The 22811-nt window shown below is 39.6% G+C and overlaps 1 protein-coding gene across 6 annotated transcripts in view; it reads left to right on the forward strand.

The window, feature by feature from the left end:
- The window catches only part of st3gal3a (ST3 beta-galactoside alpha-2,3-sialyltransferase 3a), a 556478-nt gene that overhangs the window by 270145 nt on the left and 263522 nt on the right, over positions 1-22811 (forward strand). For 5 of the 6 annotated variants that reach the window (XM_072273563.1, XM_072273561.1, XM_072273559.1 and 2 more), the window contains exons 4-5: positions 4641-4748; positions 12034-12126. In XM_072273563.1, the coding sequence (XP_072129664.1) occupies positions 4641-4748; positions 12034-12126 (201 nt within the window). The remainder of the gene's footprint in view (positions 1-4640; positions 4749-12033; positions 12127-22811) is intronic. The other variant, XM_072273562.1, reaches the window with a different exon arrangement.

Consider the following 22811-nt stretch of genomic DNA (forward strand, 5'->3'; position numbering starts at 1 on the left):
GTATGAGGTGAGAGGGGGATAACTTAAGGGAGATACACTGAACAAGTTTATTTTCATACTGAGAGAGGTAGGTCCTGGAAATTACTGCCACTGAAGATGGTGAAAACAGATATAATTGCCATGTTTAAAAGCTATTTAGACAGGTAGATGAACAGGCAGGGAATAGAGGGAGCAACATGCATAAAATGCTGGAGGAACTCGGCAAGTCAGCAGCATCTCTGGAAGGAATTGAACAGCTGACATTTCAAGCTTGATGAAGGGTCTCAGCCTGAAACATTGACTGTTCATTCCCCTCTATAAACATTGCTGAGTTCCTTGAGCATTCTTCGTGTGTGTTCCAGATTTCCAGCGACTGCAGTCTCTCTGTGTCTTTTCCTTGCTTCTCTCACGAGCACTAATACCCCAGAGGCATCACCAATCTGTTGGCTCTTTGGTGCTGCTACTTCTATGGGCAAAAACAAAAGATAGACTACTTTTACTCTTGTTTCTGTTAATACCTGCCAATTATTCAGGAACTAGAAGTCTACCTAAACTTCTTTATCCCCTTCAGCTGCTGGTTATTTCGATGAGCTTGACTGTTCAATTCTGAATGAGAGCTGTTAGTTCACCATGAGTTTGTATTTATTTATTTATTGAGATACAGTGTGGAGTAGGCCCTTCTGGTCCTTCAAGCCACGCTGCCCAGCAGTCCCCTGATTTATAATGACCAAGTAACCTAACAAAAGGTATGTCTTTGGTCTGTGGAGGGAAACTGGAGCACCCAGAGGAAACCCACATGGTCACAGGAAGAACGTATAAACTCCTTACAGGCAGTGGAGGGAATTGAACCCAGGTCACCTGTACTGTAAAGCATTGTGCTAACCACTACACTGCCATGCCGTCCTTAACCTATTCTGCCTGTGGTATATACTTATCTGATGAACTGTGAGGGAACCCTGACAAGGCAACTTCTAATGTTTTTCTCAGATGTTTGTGTGAGGTGCATGATTAATATACTTACCTTTATTGCCTTTGCCTGCTTATTTTGTGTCAATGTTCTTTCTTATTAATCTGGAAATGTTCCTCCCTGAGTACAATCACAGCTGTTAAAATGTCAAATTTGTACTGCCTGATGTGCTCCAGCTGCCCACTCCAGATTTTGTTGTCCTACATACCCAAGTTCTTCTTGGTTTGAGTAATTGTTTTCATTCATTGAAGTCATTGAAAACTACAAGGCAGAAATAGGCCCTTCGGTCCATCTTGTCCATGCCGAACTATTAATCTGCCTGGACCCATCTACCTGCACCCGGACTGTAGCCCTCCATACCCCTCTCATCCACGTACTTATCCAAATTTCTCTTGAATGTTCAAATCAAACCTGCATCCACCACTTCCACTGGCAGCTCTTTCTGCACTCTCACCACCCTCTATGAAAAAGCTCAAAGTAAATTTATAACCAAAGTACATTTTTGTCACCGTAAGATTCATTTTCTTGCAGACATTCAGAGCAAGTACCAATAAAAAGCATAGAATCAATGAAAAACTGGACAAACAGCAAATATCCAAAAGGCAACAAATTATGCAAATACAGAAAGGAGGGGTGGTTTGGGAATAATTAAATAAATAATAAATATCGAGAACATGAGTGTATAGTCTGTGAAAGTGTGTTCATTGGTTTGGAAGCAGTTCAGTGTTGGGGTTAGTGAAGTTAAGGTTGAGGGATAATAACTGTTCCCACACCTAGTGGTGTGGTAACTAACGCTCCTATACCTTTTTCCTGATGGCAGCAGTGAGAAGAGAGCATCTGCAGAATATCTTGTGTTTTTGAGAAGAGAGCATGGCCTGGATGGTAGGGGTCATTTAGGATGGATGCTGCTTTCCTGCTGTAGCACTCCTTAAAGATGCGCTCAGTGCTTGCGATGGACTGGGCCATATCCTTTACTTTTTGAAGGCTTTTCTGTTCAAGGGCATTGGTGTTTCCATACCAGACCATGATGCTACCAGTCAATTTATTCTCCACCATGTATTTATAGACGTTTGTCAGAATTTTAGATGACATGCTGAACCTTTGCAAACTTCTAAGGAAGTAGAGGCACTGTCAAGCCTTCTTTGTAATGGCTCTTATGTGCTGGACCCAGCACAGATCCTTTGAAGTGATCTCTGAAAATCCCCCTCATGGACAGAGAAGATTTACTAGAATGTTACCTGGGTTTCATCTCCTAAGTTACAGAGAAAGGTTGAACAAGCTGGGTCTTTATTCTTTGGAGCGTAGAAGGTTGAGGGAGGACTTGATAGTGGTGTTTAAAATTATGAGGGGGATAGATAAAGTTGATGTGGATAGGCTCTTTCCATTGAGAGTGGGGGACATGAGTTGAGAGTTAAAGGGCAAAAGTTTAGAGGTAACATGAGGGGGAACTTCTTTACTCAGAGAGTGGTAGCTGTGTGGAACAAGCTTCCAGCAGAAGTGGTTGAGGCAGGTTCGATGTTGTTGTTTAAAGTTAAATTGGATAGCTATATGGACAGGAAAGGAATGAAGGGTTATGGGCTGAGTGCAGGTCGGTGGGACTAGGTGAGAGTAAGAGTTTGGCAAGGACTAGAAGGGCTGAGATGGCCTGTTTCCTTGCTGTAATGGTTATGTGGTTATATGTTCCCCTTAATTATTTCACTATCATTCTTAAACCATGACCACTAATTCGAGTTTCATCCTACCTCAGTAGAAAAAGCCTGCTTGGATTTACCCTGTTGTACCCCTCATAATTTTGTCTACCTTCATATAATGGTGAGAAGTTACTGAACAAATAGAGAAGGAAGTGCAGATATATCTTCTCTTGTATTCCAGCTCTCCATACTGATTATTTCGCTTAGTCAGTGATCATGTTATTAAAAGAAATTGTGAGAAATAGAAGAAGCAGTTTCTGTGGTGGATGGCCCCATCGTACAGCCTGCCTTTTAAGAATTGAAGAAAAGAAACCCATTTTTGCATTATGGAAGTCTGAATCACTTCCTCAGATGAGAATTGATGTGAGATGTTAATCTGTAAACTATGCTTGACAGATGGAAGTCTTGTTGAACATTCAGCAAGGGTTGTGGAATGAAGGCAAGTGCATGGAGCTAGTTCACAAAGCAGCCATGGCAGAGCAAGCACCAGGAAATGACACCCTTACTTCAATGTTTCTGTTATTGCTTAAACATTTTCGACTTCTGTACTGTAATATTTTATTAACGCAGTGGCATCTGTCTCTTTCAGTAAAGTGACTTAAATGAATAGTTTAAATGATCAACATTTATGTTGGTGCTTTATGAAGGTGTATGGAATTTTGATAGGGCAGACTCTTGGCATAGTCTTCAGCTATGTGATTGCTGTTGTTAGCACTTTACCTTATTGAGACAGTTGAACCATTTGAGCTCCCTAGAGAATTTAGATAACCGATAACAGATTTTAGCGACCATAATGGAATTTCAAATCTTATATTATTTAGAAGGATGTGGTATAAATGGATTACAGCTGTTTAAGAGCTCTATGCAAATATTGCTATTCATAAATTGGAAGTGGCTAAATCCACTGTAGCTTTTTAATTTGTATAAAGCTTGGCAGTTTTGCATCCTGATTTAGATGAATGCTGAAGTCTTAATACAACTATTTTTGTGATGTTTAAAGGAAGTGATGGAATAAAGGACATAGATCTTTGGAGCCTTTGAAGGCAGCCAAAGCATGAGCATCCTCTTACAAGATAGTGATAAACTTCAATACATTGGATTGAATTTTCTGTGTGTAGACACCGGTCAAAGTAGGCAATGGAGCAGTTTGAGATGCTCACTCTGTTAACTTTTGGCAAATAAATCTTCAACCTGTAGGTCTCATGTGGTAGAATTCCATCGGATTTCCTCCTTAATTCTCTTGGCTCTTCACATTGCTTGGCTTCTTTTGTAACCTTGCTAAATAGACAAGCTTTTGCCACTCTTTCTAAATGTGTTCCTTTGTCTCAAGTGTCATTTAATGATTATGTGGCTAATAATCGCTTTGAGCCACTTTTCTACGTAAAGCTGCTATATAAATAACAGATAATGCTACTTCAACAAATACTTAGTTCATTTTATTTAGACGCAGTTAAAGATAGATCAGCCAACTGATTATGCACCTGACTATGCACCTGACTTTTATCAGCTGCACAACTAATTTGCATTACCCCTTGGAGTTTTTACATAATTCATGGCGCAACTGAAGAAAATGGTAATAAATGCTAAGGGGCTTTTACTTTGGACTGTTGAATTTATAAGTTGGGTAGCCTAATTTCAGGGTAGTAATTTAGTCATTTAAGTCTCAACTCGTTACTCAGAGGGCTGTGGATGTTCAATCATTCAGTTTAAGGCTGGGATCAATAGAATTTTGGGAATGTGGGGTTATGGAGATTGGAGAAGAATATATGGAGAATTGAACATGGCCTTAAAATGGCAGAGCAGGCTGCAGTGTTATATTTTTTTCATTATGTATACAACATAACAGACTGGTATCTGCAGAAAGCTGTATATATCGACAGGTATACACAAGTGATTACAATATTCAAACTGTTTTAGTATAGATAATTTGATTTAGCAGTGCTTATACAGTATGTCATTATTGTTAGTAAGTTCTGAAAATTTAATTTGTGGGTAACTCATAGGGAACTGGAGAAATCAGTAGTGGACAACAGAGGAGATGGCTGTACCTTTGCTGATACCCAGAAAGACAGACATTATTCTCCCTGCCTCCCCACATTGAACTACACACGGTAAGTGCAGAAACTCAACGGACACCTTGTGAGCTCCCAGTACACCAAAGGTAGAGAATAACTATATTTCCTAACAATGCAGGAGACAGATTCTCTCAGTGTAGAGATCATTGTTTAGGATGTAAATTTAGAATGGCCATAGTTTGCACGTCTGAGAGGGAGTTCAACGGTTTTCACCCACTGATGATGATGTAACCGCAATATTTCCAAGTCAGGATGATGTGATTTGGCGAGGTAAAGACATTACTGCTCTTTTTCTTTGAAGAGGTAGAGTTCACAAATTTAGGAGATCCTGATGAACTGTTATATTGCCTCTTGTAAATAGTATATCTTGTGACTGTGGGTGTGCCCTTGTTGGAGGGGGTGACTAGTTAAAGTGATGTACGTGATTGCCTTTCAAGCAATCTGCTTTGTTCTGGATGGTACTAATCTTGAGTACTATTGGAGCTGTGTTCACTGAGGCAAGCAGATCGTAATTCATCCTACATTGGACATGTCCTGTGAGGAGAGGAAAGGCTTTGGAGAGATGTTAATTAAGTTGTTTTCTATCTTATGCCTGGCTTCTGACCTCCTGCTGTGTAGTTAAAGTACTTTTGTGACTGGTTCAATAAAAATTCATGGTGAAACTGAGCAGAATTTTATTAATGGGCAAGTCATCAAGTGTCAAGATGAAGTTATTGAATTCTGTTCAATGCCTAACATTTCACGTGGTGGGAGTCTTAAACGCATTACTGAAGAAGCATCTTGTCCAGAAAGATCGACTGTTTATTCCCTTCCATTAATGTTGCCTGAGTTGCTGAGTTCTTCCATCATTGTGTGTGTCTTACTCCTTTCACTTTTCTGATAATTGAAGACTGGCTGATAGGTTAGTAATTGACCAGAATGGACTTTAATCTATATTCAGAAAACATCTTAACCCTTTTCCACCTAATTTAGTTGTTTCTTCTTTGTAGTTTTATTGAAGCATCTTGGCTAGAAGCATAGCTAATTCTAGACACTAGACACTAGAATATTACAGTACAGTACAGGCCCTTCGGTTCTCGATGTTGTGCCAACCCATATATTCCTTTAAAAAACTGATTTTTTACTCTGATTTTATGATCTGTGGCCTTTGCTGAGGACCCAAGAAATAGACCAGGTTGGATCTTGCTGTTCTGGGTCTCCTACTGGTGAGGATTACAAGCTGTTTAGCCTCTCATTCTTTTGTTGGACTCATTGATGATGGGGATCCTGGAGCTCCCTCTACATTCCAGTTGCTATTTTGCCCTTGTTTTAAATGATCATTTTTGTTGATTATTGGTCAGACTTTAGGAATAAATAAGTATAATATAATTTTTATGAATATTTGAAATTGGTTTTGTTCCATCTGAAACTAAAGTCTTTAATGTAAAAATAAGAGCAAGCAAGGAACCCATGAAGCACAAGTTAGGTATGGAAGAATGGGAAAACTATGTTAAAAGTTTTGATGGTAAGTAAGCAATAGTTAACATTTTAAAAATTAATAGATTATTTACAATAAATCTATCCCTTTAACATGCAAAACCTAACAGGAAAGGTGGTCCAGCCATGGCAAGGAGTAGTTAAATATATTTGATCAAAGGGAAATGCTTATAATGTTGCCAAACAGAGCAGTACACGTAATGACAGGAAAAACTTTAATATTTTGGCAAAGTGGAGCATGAAATTGACAATAAAAAAAGTAGAATGGAAGAATAATATTGCAAATGATATAAATTATATATGAAAAGGAAAAGATTAGCGAATTAATATTTGTAATAAGAATAGTCTTGGAGGGATTAGTGGAATTTAAAGCTGATAAATTACGGGTACAGTAGATGCATGAATTGTCATCTTCCAGCATAAGTTCTAGATTGTTCTTGTAGAGCATATTTAAGAAAGAAGGAAGTAGGGAACTATAGACCAGATATCTTGACATCAGCAGTTGGGGCTATGGATTTGGTTATTTAAGAAGTAATACCAGTACACTTAAAAATAATAATAGGATTAGGCAGAGGCAACATAGCTTTCTGAGAGAAAAAATATGTTTGACAAATTTGTTCCGAGAGTTTTTTTCCTTTGTATGTAGTAGGACAGATAAGGGTGAACAAAGGAATTAGTTTATTTGGAGTTTCAGAAGTATGTTGATAAGGGGCTATGAAATTATTAAACAAAATTAGAGGACGTGAGGAGTAATATACTGGTGTGTATTCAGGGTTGATTAACAGGTAGAAGACAGAGTAGGAATAAACTGGGTGGGATCAGATACTAGACACTTCCAAACAAGAGAAAATCTGCAGATACTGGGAATCCAAGAAGCACACACAAATTGCTGGAGGAACTCAGCAGGCCAGGCAGCATCTATGGAAAAGAGTATAGTCGACGTTTCAGGCCAAGATCTCTCATCAGGACTGGAGAAAAAAAAGTGAGGAGTCAGTGAGAAGGTGGGGGTGGGGAGGAAGAAACACAAGGTGATAGAGGAAACTGGGAGAGAGGGGGGTGAAGTAAAGAGCAGGGAAGTTGATTGGTGAAAAAGGCACAGGGCTGGAGAAGTGTGAAGCTGATAGGAGAGGACAGAAGGACGTGGAAGAAAGAAAAGGGGAGGAGCACCGGAGGGAGGTGATGGGCAGGTAAGGAGATAAGGTGAGAGAGGGAAAAGGGAATGGGAATGGTGAGCGGGGGGGTGGTGGTGGTGTGCCATTACCAGAAGTTCGAGAAATTGACGTCCATGCCATCAGGTTGGAAGCTACCCAGATGGAATATAAGGTGTTGTACCTCCAACCTGAGTGTGGCTTCATCTGGACAGTAGAGGAGGCCATGGACTGACATGTTGGAATGGGAAGTGGAATTAAAATGGGTAGCCACTGGGAGATGCCACTTTTTCTGGCCGACGGAGCATGGGTGCTCGGTGAAACGGGCTCCCAATCTATGGTGGGTCTCACCCATATACAGGAGGCCACACCAGGAACACCAGACACAGTAGATAACCCCAAAAGACTCACAGGTGAAGTGTCACCTCACCTGGAAGGACTGTTTGGGGCCCTGGATGGCAGTGAGGGAGGAGGTGTGGGGGCAGATGTAGCACTTGTTCCACTTGCAAAAATAAGTGCCAGGAGAGAGATCAGTGGGAAGGGACGAATAGACAAGGGAATCACATAGGGAGTGATCCCTGCAGAATGCAGAAAGTTGGGGGGGGGTGGGGAGAGAAAGGTGTGCTTGATGGTGGGACGCTATTGGAGATGGTTGAAGTTATGGAGAATTATGTGCTGGACACAGAGGCTGGTGGGGTGGTAGGTGAGGACACGAGGAACCCTATCCTTGATGGGGTGGGCTATGTGAAACAGTTTTATTTTCCAGGTCTACACAGGTATCACTCCCCAACTTTTCCTACGTTACATTGATGACTGCAATAGCGCTGCCTCCTGCAGCCATGCGGAGCTCGCCGACTTCATCAACTTTGCCTCCAACTTCTATTTTTCCCTCATATTTACCTGGTCCATTTCTGACACCTCCCCCCCATTTCTCAATCTCTCTATCTCTGGAGACAGCTTATCAACTGACGTCCATTATATACCCTCCGACTCACAGCTACCTGGACTATATCTCTTCCCACCCCATTACTTGTAAAAACGCCATCCCTTTTTTGCAATCACTCTGCTCTGCTCTCAGGATGAGGCTTTTTATTCCAGATTGAAGGAGATGTCCTCCTCCTTCAAAAAAAGCAGCTTCCCTGCCTTCACCATCAGTGCTGCCCTCAACTGCATCTCTTCCATTTCACACACGTCTGCCTTCACCCCATACTGCTGCTACTCCACCAGGGAGAAGGTTCCTCTTGTCTTCACCTACTACCCTACCAACCTCTGCGTCCTGCACATAATTCTCTGTAACTTCTGCCATCTCCGATTGGATCCTACCACCAAGCACATCTTTTCCTCTCCTGCCACTTTATGCTTTCTGCAGGGACCGCTCCCTACGTGACTCCCTTTGTCCTTCCCCACTGATCTCTCTCCTGGCACTTATCCTTGCAAGCGGAAGAAGTGCTACAACTCTTCCCTGACTACTATTCAGGGTCCTAAATAGTCCCTACAGGTGAGGCAACACTTCCCCTGTGAGTCTGTTGGGGTCATCTACTGTATCTGGTGCTCCCGGTGTGGCCTCCTGTATATCAGTGAGGGTCGATGTAGATTGGGAGTCCGCTTTGCTGAGCTCCTACGCCCTGTCCACCAGAAAAAGTGGGATCTCCCAGTGGCCACCCATCTTAATTCCACTTCCCATTCCCATTCCAACATGTCAGTCCATGGACTCCTCTCCTGTCGCGATGAGGCCCAAGTCAGGTTGGAGGTGCAATGCCTTATATTCCGTCTGGGTAGCTTCCAACCTGATGGCACGAAGATCGATTTTTCAAACTTCTGATAATGGCACCCCCCCACCCTACCATTTTCCATTTCCTTTTCCCTCTCTCACCTTATCTCCTTGCCTGCCCACCACCTCCCTCTGATGCTCCTCCCCCTTTTCTTTCTTCTATGGCCTTCTGTCCTCTCCTGTCAGGTTCCTACTTCTCCAGCCCTGTATCTCTTTCACCAACCAGCTTTCTAGCTCTTTACTTCACCCTCCCTCCCCCCATCCTGCTTCCATCTATCACCTTGTGTTTCTTCCTGCCCTCCCCCCCGCCTTCTCACGCTGACTCCTCATCTTTTTTTTCCAGTCCTGATGAAGGGCCTTGGCCCAAAGCATCGACTGTGCTCTTTTTCATAGATGCTGCCTTGCCTGCTGAGTTCCTCCAGCATTTCCGGTTTGGGAATCTCTAACTACTGGGCAGGGATTGGTGCGGCAACCCATGCTGTTTACCACCTGCATCGATATTTTGGATGAGAAAACAAATATAGTTTGCTGGATGGCAGACTTCATTGTTAAGAAGGTGCAGAGATGCTTTGGAGGAGGTGGACATAAGGTGAATGGGCAAGTGGAATGTAATGTGGAAAAATGTGAGGTGGTTCACTTCAGTTAAAGCAGGTGGAATGTTTGTGAAATGGTGAACAACTGAAACGTATTTATATCCAGAAGTATCTGGATGGTGTTATACATAAATCACTGAAATTTAATTGGCATCTACATATACCTTTATTGTAGGTGAATTTGAGTGCAAGAAAGTCAATGTTTTTGTCATAAAGTCACACAGTTAGAAAGCAGGCTAAATAGATTTAAATAATTAAAGCAACATTTAACCAGTTAATACAAAGAACTATAATTTGAAGTGAATGAAACATTAAAATACATAAATATCAAGTGAAATAATAAAAGCAAAATGCAGCTTGAGCTTCTTCGAATAAATGGGGTTGTTGCTCATTCAGTCACCATGGCTGGCTTAAAGCCGAGGAGTTGGGTGTAAGGTGCAACCCACTCTTCAGCTCCGTACAATCCAGAAAGCAAAACAAAAACCCTGCATATTGTGAAAATGTTTTTTTTGACCTGAAATACGGTTTCCCTGCTGTTTGATTTGCTGACTGTTTCCAGCATTCTTTTTATTTCACTCTGTTTTACAACTGTCCCTAGATCTGGTCCAGATATGCAGCTGCCTCAGTTTAAACATGACAGTTCCCCATGAAATTATTGACCATTAACGGAGAGAGATCTGGCTCATTGAATTCCCTATAACATAGCTTTATGATCCCAAGAACTGGGATAAGGGTAACTAAGTTTGACAATTTATGCACTTCAGTTGAATTAACAGTAAGAGTTTGTCTTAACCATGAGCAGCACAATATATGTTAGGTTTAGTGTAGTTTTAGGCTAAATCACTGGTGCAATTTAGAAATATCAGCATGTGCTCTTAGTAACAAACAGTTTATGTGGCTGCACCCTAAGGAATTTAAAGTCATACAGGCTATGTTCTGTTCCATTCTTATGTTATAGAAGATTATTAGATATTTTTGATGGCTTTTTGAAAGCCTATGTACTTAAGTTCAGGAGTATCAGCCTAATCAATTATTTTAGCTGGAGAATTAAGATGTATGTTGTTTACGTGTTTTGTACATGGTTATTGTGGTTGTTTAGAGGAAGTGTTTGGCAAAGATCATGACTTATTAGTGCAGGGTACAAGTTTGCAGGTAAAAGCAAGGTTTTGCCAACTTACTTCAGGACTTTGGCAGAGAGTTGCCAGTTGTTCAACTGCAAGGAATACATGCTCCAACTACATGGTGAATTCACTCAATGCCATTATGGGCTGTGAATTATTCATGAACAATTCATTGCCAGTCCAAAAGGGAAGTTATTAAATTACCTTTGGACAGTATTTAATAACTAGCATGAAAGGGAAGAGGGGAACAAGGCATTGCTTTTGACTGAATCAGTTTAGTAAATGAAAAGACTACTGCGCTATTAGGTCTACCAGTCCTCTCAAAAATACGAATTGGTATTGCAGAACTTGTTTGCAGAATGATAGCAATGTTTAGATCTTGGCAAACTAAGAAAGCTTGCTAGAGATAGTCAACAGGATGAAGAAATAGGTGGCAGGTATAGATCAACTTTGAAAATATGATCCAGTACACTTTGGGAAACGCTAATATTCTTAACAATGAAAGCATCCTCAGCTTCCTTCCCTACACCATTCATTTGGTGTCTTTAGCTGCTCTCGCCCCATGCTTTAAGCATCTCCCTCCTTTCTCTGCTTTTCAGTCACTCTTTAACAGAGTTGAGGAAAATCTCTCCTTGTGTCACAAACTTTGTTCCTTGAATGTGCCTTGAGATATTTTATTAAAGGCATCGTGCAAGTACAAATTGTTACTGCATCTAATTTTGGGACTTTATTTCAGGAAGAAGGTAAATGCCACAATGAGGAGAGGGAAGTTATTTATTAAAATGATAACAGAAATGTCAGGCACATTATGTGGAGGGACTAGAGAAGCTGAGGCTCATTTTGTTGAGGAAGTCTGAGAGGGCTATTTAAAATTATAAAAAACACCGAAAAAGTAAACAAGGAGAACAGTTTCTGTGGATTGGTTGGCCGGTAAAGAAATACATACTTTTCAGTCCCAAATCCATGAAAAAATTAGCAGATTTTTTTTGAAATGCAGAAAATATCAAGCCAGCAGTAATGTTAGAATTTATATCCATGGCAACCATTTAGGAATGAAATGAATATAAGAGTGAGGTAAATTAGACTACTTTTTTTTTGCAGCATTTGTTAGTGTAAAGTCCTGAATTGACCCCTTCTGTAATTTTTGTGCCTGTCTAGTGCTTCTGTATTAGCAATCTTACTTGTTTTTATTATTGTTCTCTCTTCCTCTAGCTCAGCAGAATTGAGCTATAAAAATGGAAATATCACAGAAGGTGGCTGCAGAAAAGGATTTGCCTCCGCACAGATGACAGCAATCTTTCCAAAGTAAGAAATCATTCCAACTGTAATTTATTTTCCATTGTTTGCCATACTGAATTAGACACTCTGTAACCTTTGCCATACTTGAATTGATTTTCAAATTTAGTATCTCTCCAAAATAAAGAGTATCAGCTTCTGCCTCTAATATCATAACAGCTGTGTCAGCTCATTTGCTGGAAAAACCTTCATTTATATCTCTTTACTTTCAGAGTTGATTTCTTAAGGCATTGTTCATTAACCTTATTTCTAAAGGAGGTAATCAAGGATCCTACTGCCTATTGTATAAGTTGTCCTATTTCTAGTTTACCTGTGGACTTCTGTGCTTTTCAATCAATGTACATTGGAATCCAATTAACTTGTATTGCAATTATAAATCTGTCATTTTGACAGTTCACTATGGTACTCTGGGAATGGTCTAGTAACAAAGATGTTACTTTTCAACTGATATGCTCTACCAAGACTTTGCATGCCTTTTTGCACGAAGCTAAAGAATCCTGTGAGTCTAAAGAAAAGTTTGGGAGTTTATGCTGATTTGCGACCAATTGTTGCTTTTTTGGTCACTCAGATAAATGCTTTGATTGTGGTTTTGATTGTTCAGTGCAAGTTGGCTGTCAGGTTTCTCTTCCAGGTAAGTAATTTTCAAAAGCTCTTCTGAGGGCCTCATGTAATTGCTGATAAGACTGCATCCCTCCCTGATGTAATCAACTACAGTAGGTGCTGGTTTATTTTTCCAAAGCTGATTATTAGCATTTCATTCTATTCATCAAAAAAATTTCTTAACTAACCCATCTGCCCTTGTAGCCTGTGGTTTGGCATCTAGTTTCCTTTCTTGTAGTCTACCGTTCAACATTCTGGAGTTAACAAACTGGAATTAATCAAAAGCTCTGCACAAATATACTTGTCCAGAAAAATAAGTACATGCACTGAAAATGAAGTTATTGAATACACTAAGAGCAAATGTTATGTGATCATCTGGTACAATACAGTTTACAGCACTGAACTTGGATAAGGGCCTTGCATTCATAACCTTTGGTTTTTAAGGCATTAGAAGTTGTGATCTGTTCGTGTTGATGGTGGGGACTAAGGTTGGGTAAGGAGAATCAGGCAGAGATGGAGAGTGAGAGCAGTGGGTGTGGAGAGAGGATCATGAAGTGGAAGTGGAATTGAAACATACAGTGAAATGAGTTGTTTGCTTCAATGACTAACACAGCCCAAGGATGCGCTGGGACAGCCCGAGTGTGTCAGCATTCCAGCATCTGCAGTCTCTCATATGAGAATCAGGTTTATTGTCATTCTGTGGCAACAATACAGTGCAAGACATACAAATTACTGTAAGTTGCAATAACTACATAAATAGTGCAAGTGAGGAATAGTGAGATAGTGTTCACGGACCATTCAGAAATCTGATGGCAGATGGAAGCAGTTGTTCTTAAAATGCTGAGTGTGGGTCTTCAGGCTCCTGTACTTTCTCCCTGATGATTGTAATGAGAAGAAGGCATGTCCCAAATGCTAAGGGTCCTTAATAATGGATGTCACCTTCTTGAGGTACCACCTCTTGAAGATGCCCTTGATTATGGGGAGGGTTGTGCTGGTGATGGAACAGCTGAGTCCACAGTCCCCTGCAGCCTCTTTCGAATCTGCACATTGGAGCCTCCATTATCAGGCTGTGATGCAATCAATCAGAATGCTGTCCACCGTCCATCGGTAGAAATTTATTACCCGAGTTTATGGTGACGTATGAAATCTGCTGAAACTCTGAATGAAGTATAGACACTGGTGTGCCTCCTTTGTGATTGTGTCAAAGACCTTGGCCCAAGATAGATCTCCTGAAATGTTGGTACCCAGGAAGGTAATGCTGCTCACCCTTCCCACCACTGAACCTGAAATGAAGACTGCCATGTTTTCTCACAACTTTCCCTTCCTGAAGTCCACAATTAACTACCTTGTTGATTAATTGACACTACTCAACAAGCCTATTTGCCCCACCTTGTTCACCTTCTCATCACTATCTGAATTTCTGGCAGTAGTGTCAGTGATGAATTCTTCAACAATATTTTTCCTCCAGATGGGGTGAAATATGCAAGTTATTTTTCAGTCGCTCAGTATATAGTAAGAAAACAACAGTTAAAGTTGAATGCCTTATTGAAAAGGCTAAAGTTGTGCAATGAATGTTTTAAGAATGTTTTTAAAATTGATATACAGCACAGAATAGGCCCTTTTGACCTCTCGAGCCATGTTGCTCAGCAATCCCCCAATTTAATCCTAGCCTAATCACGGGACTATTTACAACGACCAATTAACTTACCAACTGCAATGTCTTTGGACTGTGGGAGGAAACCAGACCACCCTGAGGAAACCCACGTGGTCACAGGGAGAACATACAAACTCCTTACAAGCAGTGTGGGAATTAGGGTTAGGTTTGTGCTAATCACTACGCTACTGTATGTATTTCTGACATCTTTAATGAACAAATTTATTTTTTTATTGGAGCATGGGAGGGTCGAAATTCATGCCTGTGGCTGTTATGTACTTTTGCTGTTAAGTAAACTTTTTTTATTTTTGAAGTGATAATACTCTTTTGAAAGATAGTCATAACTAAAATATAAGTAAATAATAAATGTGCTTCACTTGTTTTATGTAACAATGAGGATTTGACTCATTTTATGTTAATTATACTGAGCTGTAAACCTTTAACTTCATATGCATCACAAATTTTTAATATTTCAAATGCAAAATTGTACTATTTATGTAGTTTGAGATTTGCATGTGCCCTTGCATGGAAAATTTAAATATTCTTGTTTCTAAATTTACTCTTTTAGTTCACCTCTAATTATTCCCTAAATACTTGAAAAACCATTGGGACAGAAAAATCATGTTATGATTGTGTAACTGTTTAGATTTTTATCCATGAAGTTCTATTGTTAAACTATTGTGATGGTGGAAGTGCGAGGACTTGTGATTTCATTTGGAATGTAAACATTCAAAACAATCCCTCGCGAATGAAAATTAGAATGTAGCGTCAGTGGGCAGGCTAACATCTGATTGAATTCTCCAATAGGTAAGGAGGGGAGTCTGTTGCATGGTGTATAGATGGCATTTTTTAAAATATGTATGTGCTAAGCTGCAGACAGCTGGAGCAGAAGTCAGAGGTCAACATGTACCCACTTCATTGCAATCACCAATTATTTGCATTTATCTAATACTCTTTTATGTAAAAGGTGTCAGTCTATTTTATGGCAACATTAAGGCACAAAAATTGACAATGAGCTCTATAGTTAAAAAATAGTAGAAAGGTGATGCATGAGCGTGTTAGAAATTGAAACTCAGCATAGATTATGAAAAGGTCATCATAATTTTGGACCATGTTTAAGGTAAACAACAAAACAAAGTTTAATTTTTTAGCTTTTGAGCAGATAGAGACGGGGCAAACTCATGATACTCCAAAGATGTGGTAAAGGTTGTTGAGGTGTTCAGAACCTTAGCTCAGGTTCACATACAGTTGCAAAAAAATTTTGTGAAGCCTTTGCAGTTACCAGATTTTCTGCATTAATTACTCATAAAATGTGGTCTGATTTTTTTAATCTTTAAGTCACAATAACAAACACAAATTAACTAAACTATTGACACGCAAACAATTGTACTTCTTCTCGTCAATACTGAGTACACCATTTAAACAATCACAGTCTAGGTTCAAAAAAGTATGCGAACTTCTGGAGAATGTCAGGGTGGTGGTCCGTCACCTGAAGCTTAATAGGAGTTGGATGATGCAACAAGATAATGATCCGAAACAAAAGAGTAAATCAACAGCAGAATGGTTTAAAAAGAAGAAATTTCGTGCTTTGGAATGACCAAGTCAGAGTTCAGACCTTAACCCCATTGAGATGCTATGGCATGACCTGAAGAGGGCTGTTCATGCAAGGTATTCCAGAAATATTGAGGAATGGTCTAAAATTCCTCCTCGCTCTTGTGCAAGTCTGATCATCAGCTACAGGAAATGTTTAGTGGAGGTTATTGCTGCCAAAGGAGGTTTATCTTTATTAAATATAAGGGTTCACATACTTTTTCCAGCCTGGACTGTGAATGATTAAACAATGACTTCAATAAAGACATGAAAAGTACAATTTTTTGTGTTATTAGTTTAGGCAGATTGTTCTTGTGTATTAATGTGACTTAGACGATCAGACCACATTTATGAGTAATTAATGCAGAAAACCAGGTGATTGCGAAGGGCACACACGCGTTTTCTTGCTACTGTAATTCATAGAAGTTAAAAGGTGTCTGGTCCATCCTGTGGCAGTGATTAAGAAGGAAATAATTCAATGGAACAGCTTTAGCTGGCGGCTGAAATCTTTACTAGCATTTAATTGGAGTAAATATTTGTTCAATATATGGTAGATAAGCAGCATGACAAATCATAGACAATAGGTGTGATGAGAAGGATGATTATATGGGGCTTGATATGATCGGCACACGTGAAATCCGTGCGGAGGATATTTCTGAAAAGTGTAGCGTGTATATTAAAATAGAAAGGGATTAACAATATTGCTTTGAGGACCTCCTGAGATAATTGTGCTGGCGTGGGAAGAGAAACTTTCAGGCTTTGATTTCATGGATACGAATGAAGCCAGGCAAGAGCAGGCCCACTCAGGTAGACAATGGAAAAGACTTCAGAAGTGGTTTCTGTGTTTAATACACACCCACGGTTGCACACAAGTTAAGTGGGATAAGGAGAGAGATTCTGACAGCCAGAGTCACATAGAAAATGTTAATTATCACAGGTAGTGTTTTTGTTCTGTGACAGAGGAGACACATTATTGGAGCATTTCAAATGTGAGGCTCACAGAAAGGGAATGACGTGTTGAAGAAATTTGATTGTGTGTTACTGCAGGGGAAGGAATCATTGATGCTCTTACCGAAGGAGAGTCAGGCAGGAGCTCAGTGGGAATAGTTTTAGGAGAACAAGGAGTCTTTCATGTGGAAAATTTTTCTTTTGATAGCAGGAGAGAATTGATAAGGTAAGGATAATGCTTATTTGGGTTTGGAGCACAGTGAGTCCTCCAGAGTTGGTTTATTGTGAAGTCTTTTGGAAGCAAAGAATATGGTACAAAGAGGCAACTGATAAAAATTCTTTGGACTTTTGGAGTCATAGCAGAAGGAAGAGTTAGGACTAATCACAGCATTACTACGAAAATAATCTTGAAGTGTAGGAAATAAAATGGAAATTCTTTACATCTCAAGTAACAAAAATAGAAGAATCTGAGTAAACTCAAAGGAAGTGTATGAACAAAAGATGGGAGAAAAAATTGGTAATTACTATTACAAGATGAGAGAATCTCTAAATAATTACAGAAGGATGCTGTTGGAATACTTTGGCTTCTATTATATAATCCTGATAGTCCTATGAAAATACCGGAAACATTTAGCAGACCAACCAACACTAAGGGCCTGTTTCTGTGCAGAATAATTCTACAAATTCTATAAGACTCCATCATCAGGCAAACATTCCCCTCCCATCTCCTTTTTGCTTTTGAAAGGGAGCAAGTCCATGGTCTGTCTACTACTCTCTGTCTTGTGGCTCATTCCTATGTAACTACATTAAGTGTAACACCTGTCCTGTCACCACTCCCCTTCCCACCACCCAGGAACCCAAATTTCATTTCCAGGTGAAGTAGTGATTCACATGTACCTCTTCCAATCTAGTGCATTGTGGTCTCCTCTACACTAGAGAAGCAATACGCATCTTGCATGATTGTTATGCAGAGAAATTTCACTCTTTGATTTTGCATCCGATTGACAACCACTTTAATTCACCATTCCTCATTCATTTTGATCTTTCTGCCCAAGGCTTCTTGCGTGGTTACAGCGAAGCCCAATTCAAGCTTGAGGAAACAAAACCTCAGTTTCACTAACTTCACCAGCACTATAATCTTGTTAATTCTAATTACATTCAGTTCCTCACACTCACTCTATACTTCTTAGGAAAAGGTTAATGCATGGAGGGGGAAAAACCTTGCTTAAATGGGACCGGTCGTTTGTATGTGTATGTGAAATATATCCAGTTTATAATCATCAAGGAGAGAGCACCTTTAGATGGGCCTTGGTTCAGTGACTCCCCTGAGAGCATTCAGTGACTCGCAGCCATATTATAGCATGAGCCAAGATTTTCCTGCTCAGGTTTCAGGATTGGAATCTCCAGTGTCTTGATATTGGAGCAATCTGATTCATAGGTGAATGTATACTATCAATTGAGCCACCACTGATGCAAGACGCAAAGTTCCACATTTGCCTTAGGGATCTGGCCCAAATTAATGATCAAATTATTGGGATAATTAGGGAGTCAATTATCAAGGGTTACTAATTCGTAATAGGATTGAGATCACAAGATTTTTAAACATTTGCAGAAAGCGTTATTGGGAACAGGGGAAAATTTGTCAAATGCTAAAGAATTTGCATTATTTCCGGATTGCTTTAGAAAAGTTGACAATGATGTAATACATAGCAGTTTTTAACAGTTTTTTGTTAAAAATTTGGAGTTTTTAGTCAGCATGTGTAAAATGCAAATGTGTTGAAGGTTAATCAAAAACTTTATACTGTAATACAAATTTTTTTTGTTCAATGTCAGCTAAAGAATTTGCCAACAAGTAAGTATTTCCATATTTGATTAAAAAGCAATTAGCAATAAAAAACATTGAGCAATGCTACTAAGGGTAACAGAATCAATGCAGAAAAATCTACTTAAAGAAGCAGTTTATTTCTGTGAATGAATCAATAGACTCAAGTGGCTGAATGGCCTGCAGCTTTAACAGGTTTTTGCAGTAGAACCCAAGAGAAGGAAGAGTTTGGGAGTTTCACATTCAAGTCCTCATTATGTCTTATAATTTTTTAATGTTCTGAAAATATGAAAATATAGTGTGCTTTTTATTTTGTATTTTTAATTGCTACGAGTTTAGTAATATCTTTCCATGTATGCAGTGTGTTGGTACACCTGCTCTTTTGGGTGGCGATGTGTCTTTCTATGCTGTTAACATTGTTTTTAGTTACCCTTTATTACCAGCAATATCTCTTAGGTTATTGTCACGTGCAATAAAAAGACATTGAGATTTAAATACACATTTTCTTTGCACCAAGTTGTTTTAGACTATCTAGCAGTAATTCAAGATTGACAAGTTGGAGTTTACTTAGCTTTTATTTTTCAAGAGTATTCAAATGTTATTGCTGGAAACATCAGAAGTTCTTCAAAATTGAACATCATTTTGGTAAGTAGTGTAATGTTGATGTATTAAGTTACACAGTCTGTGAGATTGATTAAGAGTACAATTGAGACTTTAGGGTTTCAATGCAGTTTAAAATGTTATTAGAATCTGGAGATACTCTCTCACTTTATTCATTACCTTGAACAGATGGTGCTATTGAGCAGACTTCAGTGATTAGATCAGCGGTTTAAGGAAACGAGGTTCTTATTGGAGTCCAGCATTAACTTGGGAGAGACAGTCTTCCTTTTGTTGGCTCACATCAGCTGCGTGGAAGCCACACAGTATGTTTTCTTTTACGTGTCACAGCTGTCGTATAAAATCCAAGATATAGTTTAAAAGAAAATTTGGCAAACATGGTATTTGTCTGTCTCACCTCTGTCATACTGATAGTGAAAAAGGTAATGAGAGAGCAGATTAATAAATATTGTAGGACAGATGTCTGTTGTACTCTTAAAAGCTTGAGCCATATGGTGGACTGATGCAGTCTGTTAAGTTCATTGAGGCTCTATGTCATGTACTGAAGGACAAAGGTTTGTTCTGTGTCACAGATCAACTTTTGAATATTAGCTTGGAGGGCAGGGTAACATTGCATGAATTTTAGCTCCTTTCAATCCTCCCTGTTTGACCATGCTCTGGATCATCTCTCTATTTATCCCTTCCTTTGGCTCATTGTTAATATCCATTTGATTAAGCTGCTGTGAAGTAACTTATCTAGATAATACTTTGCTAAAGGTATTATACGAAAGTTGGTTTGGGTGGTACACGCACAAATGCCAAAAAAATCCCAGCAATGATATTCTTGCCTTGTTGCCAACCTGTTTAATACCCAATGCTTGCTCTGCACTGAATGAGCCGTCCTTGTTATCATGCAACGATTTGTAAAGTTATGCCATGGAATTTTGCTTTGTTCAGGATGGGTCAGTGTAGCAAGCTGGAAATTCATCAAGAATGTTATACAGTGCCAACCAGAAATAAATACCCATTCTTAAGACAAGTTAATCAGATCATGAAATTCCTGCACAGAGTGAAAGCGCACAGTTTTTACCCCCAGGGATGGGGTGCTTAAAAAAAGGCAAGAGTTTTAAAAGGGACATCAGGGGCAGTTTCTTCATGCAAAATGTGGTGTGTGTTTGGAATGAACTGCCAGAAATAGTGGTTGAGGTAGGCACGTTAGCAATACTTAAAAGCCATCTGGGTAAATGCATGGGTGGGAGGGATTTGGAGGAATGTGGGACAGATATGGGCAGATGGGACTAGTTTGCTTTACAACACAGTTGGCATGGATGAGGTGTGCTATAGGGCTAGTTTCTATGGCGTCAATCCCTATGACCAACATTTAAACGTCGTTTGTACTGGTACATTGATAAAAAGGACTGAGAAGGATATGAGCCAGATTCAGGCGATTGGGATTAGTTTAATAAGCCACCTTGGCTGGCTTGGGTAAATTGGGCCAAAGGCCTGTATCCATGCTGTATGACTCTAACCCAAGGACATCTAATTAAAATTAACTGTCTCCTCTTCCATTGTCAGCTTCTATTACAAATTGCCTTTTTTGAGAACGAGAATTTATATTAATTCTAAGGGAATTGATAACTTGCACCATTAGGCAGTATTTGCATATGGAAATGTGAAAAATTTTGGTGTTAATGTTCTCTAATATGATGTTGGTTTTGTTTCCTCCCTTTGAGTGTCTTTTAATGTAGACTTGCCTTGGAGATGGTTAAAATTTTCTTTCGTAGTTTAAGAATGTTGCTGCTCTGGGCTTCAGCTCATTGTCAGAGAAAATTCCAACTTATAGATGTGATACAGCCTATCTGTTTCCAATTACATGCTGACAACATAGCAGTATTGCTACATTTGTACCACATGCAGCCTGTTAATCATTTTGAAAAGTGCCCTTTCAAGATGATGTAGAAGGGTGTCTGATGCCATTTCAGTCACTTATCAAGCATGCAACACTTAAGTCCTTTCATTACTATTTTTGAGATCCATTTTATAATTCCCACTGGTGAGAGAAAAGGCCTTTGCATGCAGCAAATCTAAAGCAGTGACATCTCAATAAACATTGTGAATATGGTTTAGTGACTCCTTCATGCAGAATATACTTGATTAAGTGGATATGTACATGAGGCAGTAAGATATATCAGTGACAGTTAATGTAGATGAAAACAGGATATGTTCTTTAAAGTAGAAGCTCATGGAGGGGAAATAACTTGAAATGCCTTTCATGTACATTCAAAAAACAAATCCATGATGTGTATTGAAAACCTTGAGTTTGTTCTAGCATATTATGTGCTCTTGTTTTAAATTGCTTCAGCAAAAATGGTTTTCTCACAAGACATTAAATTTCATGTGCCGCGTTATGTTTCATTTGCTTTTTAGTTCGTCTGCCTGAAAGCAGTCAACTTTTTATTGAAAGAATGCAATTAGAAGCTACGGTTTATCTTGACCAATTGATTGTATCTATGTTTGTGAAAGCCATAGTGAGCATGGAAGTGGGTTCTTTGTCTCACTGAGTCTGTGGCAACGATTAACCACCTATTTACCCCTTTAGAGTTCTCCACACATTCTTATCTACTCTCCACTCCCACCCAGTACACCTCAATCTAGTTTCTACCACTCACAAATGAGGGAAAATTTACAGTGGCTAATTAGCCAACCAACCTGCATGCTTTTGGGATGTAGGAAGAAACTTGTGTGGTCACAGGGAGAACATGCAAATTCTATATGGCCAACAAACAAGGTCAGATTGAATTTGGGTCTTAGGTCCCTGTGAGACAGTGGATCTACTAGCCACATCTATCTGCCACCCAAAGTGTAAGAAAATAAAAGATCAATCCAGATGATGAGTTTTCACCTGAGATGTTAGCTGTCTATTTCTCTCCACGGACACTGCCTGACACTCAATTCCTCTAGCAGATCTTTTGCAATATATTTTTTTTGTTTTCTGTATTGAATATCTTCAGTGAAAGTTATTACCCTTTCAAAATGATAGATAGATAGATATACTTTATTGATCCGAGATGGAAATAAGTCCAGGATCAGCCTATTGGCTCAGGGTGTCTGACTCTCCATGGGAGGAGCTGCAAAGTTTGATGGCCACAGGCAGGAACAACCTCCGGTGACGCCCAGTGTTGTATCTCAGTGGAATATGGCCGGAGTCCAACAGCAAAAAGTTCAATATCCGGTCTACAAACACGTTCCTCGATCGTAATACGACCAGGATTGCACCATCCATTGTTAACCAGAACAGCAAGCCCCCAACTCCTTTACGCTTACCGCTCTCAGAGCACTACCGTTCAGCCCGCACAGTCTGGAAGCCATCCATGGAAAAGTTTTGATCGGGTATGACCTCGTGCAGCCACGTTTCAGTAAAACACATAACACTGCTCTCCCGAAGTGTTCTCTGACTCCTGGCTAGCGCCGTCAACTCATCCA

The sequence above is a fragment of the Mobula birostris genome, chromosome 12 (genome assembly GCF_030028105.1).
Source record: "Mobula birostris isolate sMobBir1 chromosome 12, sMobBir1.hap1, whole genome shotgun sequence".
NCBI classification, from domain to species: Eukaryota; Metazoa; Chordata; class Chondrichthyes; order Myliobatiformes; family Myliobatidae; genus Mobula; species Mobula birostris.